Source organism: Lycium barbarum, chromosome 10, assembly GCF_019175385.1.
Source record: "Lycium barbarum isolate Lr01 chromosome 10, ASM1917538v2, whole genome shotgun sequence".
NCBI classification, from domain to species: Eukaryota; Viridiplantae; Streptophyta; class Magnoliopsida; order Solanales; family Solanaceae; genus Lycium; species Lycium barbarum.
The window spans coordinates 103,420,772-103,424,900 of NC_083346.1; the positions used below are offsets into that span (position 1 = coordinate 103,420,772).

A 4,129-nucleotide genomic window follows, 5' to 3' on the forward strand; every position below is an offset into this window, starting at 1 on the left:
AGTCGGTCTAACCACCACTTTGTAGAACTTGCCCTTAAGTTTTGGTGGCACCTTCTTGTCACATAGCACTCCGGAAGCAAGCCTCCATTTCATCCACCCTGCCCCAATCCGATGTGTGACATCATCGTCAATCTCCCCGCTGTCTTGCACAATAGACCCAAGGTACTTGAAACTACTTTTCTTTTGGATGGCCTGGGTACCAAGCCTCACTTCCAAGCCAGCCTCTTGAGGTGCTTCACTGAACTTACACTCCAAGTACTCTGTCTTGGTCTTTCCTACCTCCCCACCCCACCCGCCACCCCGTCAGGCGATGACGCAGCTATACTGATAGTGTGAAAAAATAGGACACCGTCAGCATTAAGCTCTAAAGTTTTCTCTCACCCCCTTTTTTCCTTCGTCAACGCTGATTTAATTAAGTGGTAAATAACTATATATAATGTGCCTATTTCAAGCATTCCATTAATTATCCTAATTCATATGTTCGTTATTGTCCCTACTTATTAAAGCTTAGCACTTGATTAGTCTACGTCAATTAAATAGCTAATGAACCAGAGGGCTCGACATTTCATCACTCAACTTTTTAAATGTATGTAAAAGATTAGGAAAAAAAAAGAAGTATGAATGACCTGAAAGTGCTTAAAGTCCTATTTACATGGTTCTAGTTGCTCGAAAGCTGTGTATAAAATGCATGTGCTACAAAATATATTGAAATAAGTTACGAATTTCGTTATTAATTCGTCTATTACTCATAGCTAATAGATTTTTTTAACAATCCGTTGCTAAATAGGATTAGCAACGGATCTTATTATTTAGCTACAGAATTTATACGTCGCTAGTTTCTATCTTTTTGCACTACCAAAAAAATATTTCCCACTGAAAAATGTTCAGTGGCTATTTCTCACTGAATGTCGGTGAGAAAAACCTAAATAGTAGTAGTGTTTTCACACGAAAAAATTAGAAAGTTTCCTAGCGTTTGAATGAGAACCTGTTTTCCACCATGCGTTTTTCCAGTGAGCTGATTCGGTGGGAAGAAAGTGGTAAAATCATGTTTTATAGAATAATTTTTTCACTGAATGTCGATGGGAGAAACATGTAGAGTTAATAGTGAGGTAATAGAACTGATCAAATTCCCTTTTGCCTTTACACAATAATCACTCACCAGCCCAAAACATCAAATGACTCACCCTTAAGATTCTTAATCTAATTAATGAATGTGAGTGCGCATGTGAGAGAAAAAGATGTCATATGTAGGGTATCATAGAGATCCTTTTGGTAGATCAAGAAGAACACCTAAAAACGTAAAGCATGGTATTCCCCAAACTCGTGAAACTTGAAAGACATAAGATCAAGAGAGTTCAAAATCTTGAACATAATAAGCTAGAGACTCACATATAAAAATTAATTTCTTGTCTCTATTTCCTTTTCCTTCTTTCATGTGTGTTTTCATAATAATTGAGATGAGCTCTCCTTTGGAGCCATCCTTTTTCTAATAATAATACTAATGTACAATTGAAAGTTAGCAATTGGAGAATCTAAGAGCCAGCTTGAAGTACAAAAAGAAAAAAAAAAGAAAAAAAATTACAAACAAAAGAAAAATATAGTTAGTGTTCACAAGGCATCAATTATAACCCTTTGTTTCTTGCTACACTCAAATGCCAACAACTCCATCTCCCTCATTCTTTTGCCACCACCGCCACTATTGCAATTATTTTCAACAGCATCACCACTAACATCTTGTACCTTGCATATATTAACTCCAAATAATCTCACCATTTTTACTGGCTCAACTTGAACTTGTATTTTATCCAAAACCGGATCGCTAGATTTTCTAGCCTTCCAGTCAATATAAAGCCGCTTATCATCAACTCCAACTCCAGTAGATCGTTCAAAACTAACAATATCTCCTGCCTTCAACTTTTTCTCCTTAACAAAACGACTCCACCCTTTAGTTAGTACGTAACTTTGGCTACTATTCCAATACGAATATCGAAATCTCCAAACTTTCCCATTCATATCTTCCAAATTTAACAACACCCCTTTAGAAGTACTACTATCCCCATTTTCCCTCAAAGGGAAATATCTCTCTGCGTGTTGTTTGGGAATCACAAGCCTATTAAGCTTTCCCACATCGCTCGGTGTAACTGCTTTTTCAAAAAGCAGTTCACGAGCTCTGTTCGTGACTTTTTCATTATTAAATGAAAAAGTCGTCCCACTAATTTTTCCATTATTCTCGAAAGTATAAACCTTTTTCATATGTTCAAGTTCGTCACTATACGTGTGTTTACGTAGCATGTCGACGATTTCTGCCTTAGAACGAGAATTCAAAAACGATATCTCAATCTCAATTTCCTCTTTTTTGCTATTATCAAACAAGGGCTTGAAATTCGTTACGGCGTCTCTGCCACGGAATCTCTGTGCGGCGATATCATAAGCTTTTGCTGCTTCATCTTCATTGTTGAAAGTTCCAAGCCAAATTCTTTGATGTTTCTCGTATATTTGTGCACCCCATCGACCATTTGGCTGAGGGACTACACCTTTGAATCTTGAAGAAGGAAGCTTATTAGTATTCTTGGACTCTGCTTCTATACCATTTAATTCTGCGTCTATTATAACGCTGCCTCCACTTCCCATTCGGTGCAAACTCGCCGGAAAAGTTGATGTTAGTGACGGAGCAATTGATGAAGAATCACTAATTGTGCTGATCTCTTGATCCATGCAACTTCCGTCCATTCAGTACTGAAAAAACAGGAATTAGCGACAGATAAATTTTGTAGCTAAACAGCAAAATCTGTTGCTTTTTAGTGATGGATAAGTAGATTATCAAATAATTCTGTTGGCTATGAGCAATTTAGTGCAGATTAGCCAGGAGGTTCGTAACTAATTTTAATTTTTTTTCTGCAGTGATATATTTAGTTTCTTGTTGTGTTTAATATGAGAAAGAAGAGAGTGTTTGTAAAATGTGAAGTTTGAGGAATTTCATTTTGCAAAAGAGAGGAAGATAAAGAGAGAGAGAGAGAGAGAGCTAAAGAAGTGTGAATTGGGGTTGTTGATAGATGAAATCGTTGAATGCCTATATATATAAGAAATCTGCCTAAGTTTTGTCTGCAGCATATTGTTTAATACAACTGGTCATGCAAATTGTTTATAGTTTTTTGATATTATTAGTATTGTTTTTGAAGATATTAAGACGTGGGTATTGTGGGTCAACCAGAAGCCAATAAGTTAAAAGGACTGGGAAGATTCAAAGATGGTAGGGTGGGGGTGGGGGAGGAATTGAGTGGTATGTACTAAACATGGGGTATATATTGTTGAGGATGAGGAGTTGGGTGGGTAAATAACTAATATATGGTGTACGTATATACAGTGGGGTGAGGTTGGTGGCATAATACATATTTATACCAACGTACAAATTCATGATTTCAATGAAACAATAAAAAATATATGATATTTGACGTACTCTAGCTATCCATTTTATTTTTGCATCTTAGTTTGATGGGCTCAAAATTAAGCCCCTGTTTGGCCATAAGAATTATTTACTTTATTTCGGAATTTTTTTTTCACTTTTTTCCGGAATCAGCGTTTGACCATGAGAATTTCGTATACAACTTGAAGTTGTATTCCAAAATACCAAAAACTTAAAAAAATTATTTTTAATTTTTTTTCCCACTTTTTTACAACTACATTTCACCAAAAACTACAATTTCAAAAACTATGGTCAAACACAACTCCAACTCCAACTCCAAAATTTAAAAAAAAAATGAATTTCTTTTTGGTATCTATGGACAAACGGGGCCTAAGAAAGTTAAAAAAAAATAAATTAAATCTTGTAATCTCAAATTAAAAATGTTTATAACGTATCAAACTTGTAGTCTTGAGCATGCACATTATATTATTCCTAAAAATATTGAATTAATGCATTATTAAATATAGAAAATGACAATATTTTTTTAAAATACACAAATTAAAACGGAGGGAGTACTTTATCATTTTAAAGCTAGTGGACAGTGGAACTTTGTATCCACATATTAAAATTTTGAATAATTCTCTAATTGTTGAGTTAAATATTGTTTGAATTGGAAGAGGGGTGCAGGGGCACAGGCGAGGAGAAGATTTTAACCAAAAACTTTGG

The 4,129-nt window shown here is 35.3% G+C and overlaps 1 protein-coding gene across 1 annotated transcript; it reads right to left on the bottom strand.

The window, feature by feature from the left end:
- Positions 1-1,392: 1,392 nt before the first annotated feature.
- Positions 1,393-3,081, bottom strand: LOC132614890 (AP2/ERF and B3 domain-containing transcription factor RAV1-like). The gene has a single exon (XM_060329448.1). The coding sequence runs from the start codon at positions 2,728-2,730 to the stop codon at positions 1,609-1,611; it is 1,122 nt and encodes a 373-aa protein (XP_060185431.1). The 5' UTR covers positions 2,731-3,081; the 3' UTR covers positions 1,393-1,608.
- Between the last annotated feature and the right edge of the window lie 1,048 nt (positions 3,082-4,129).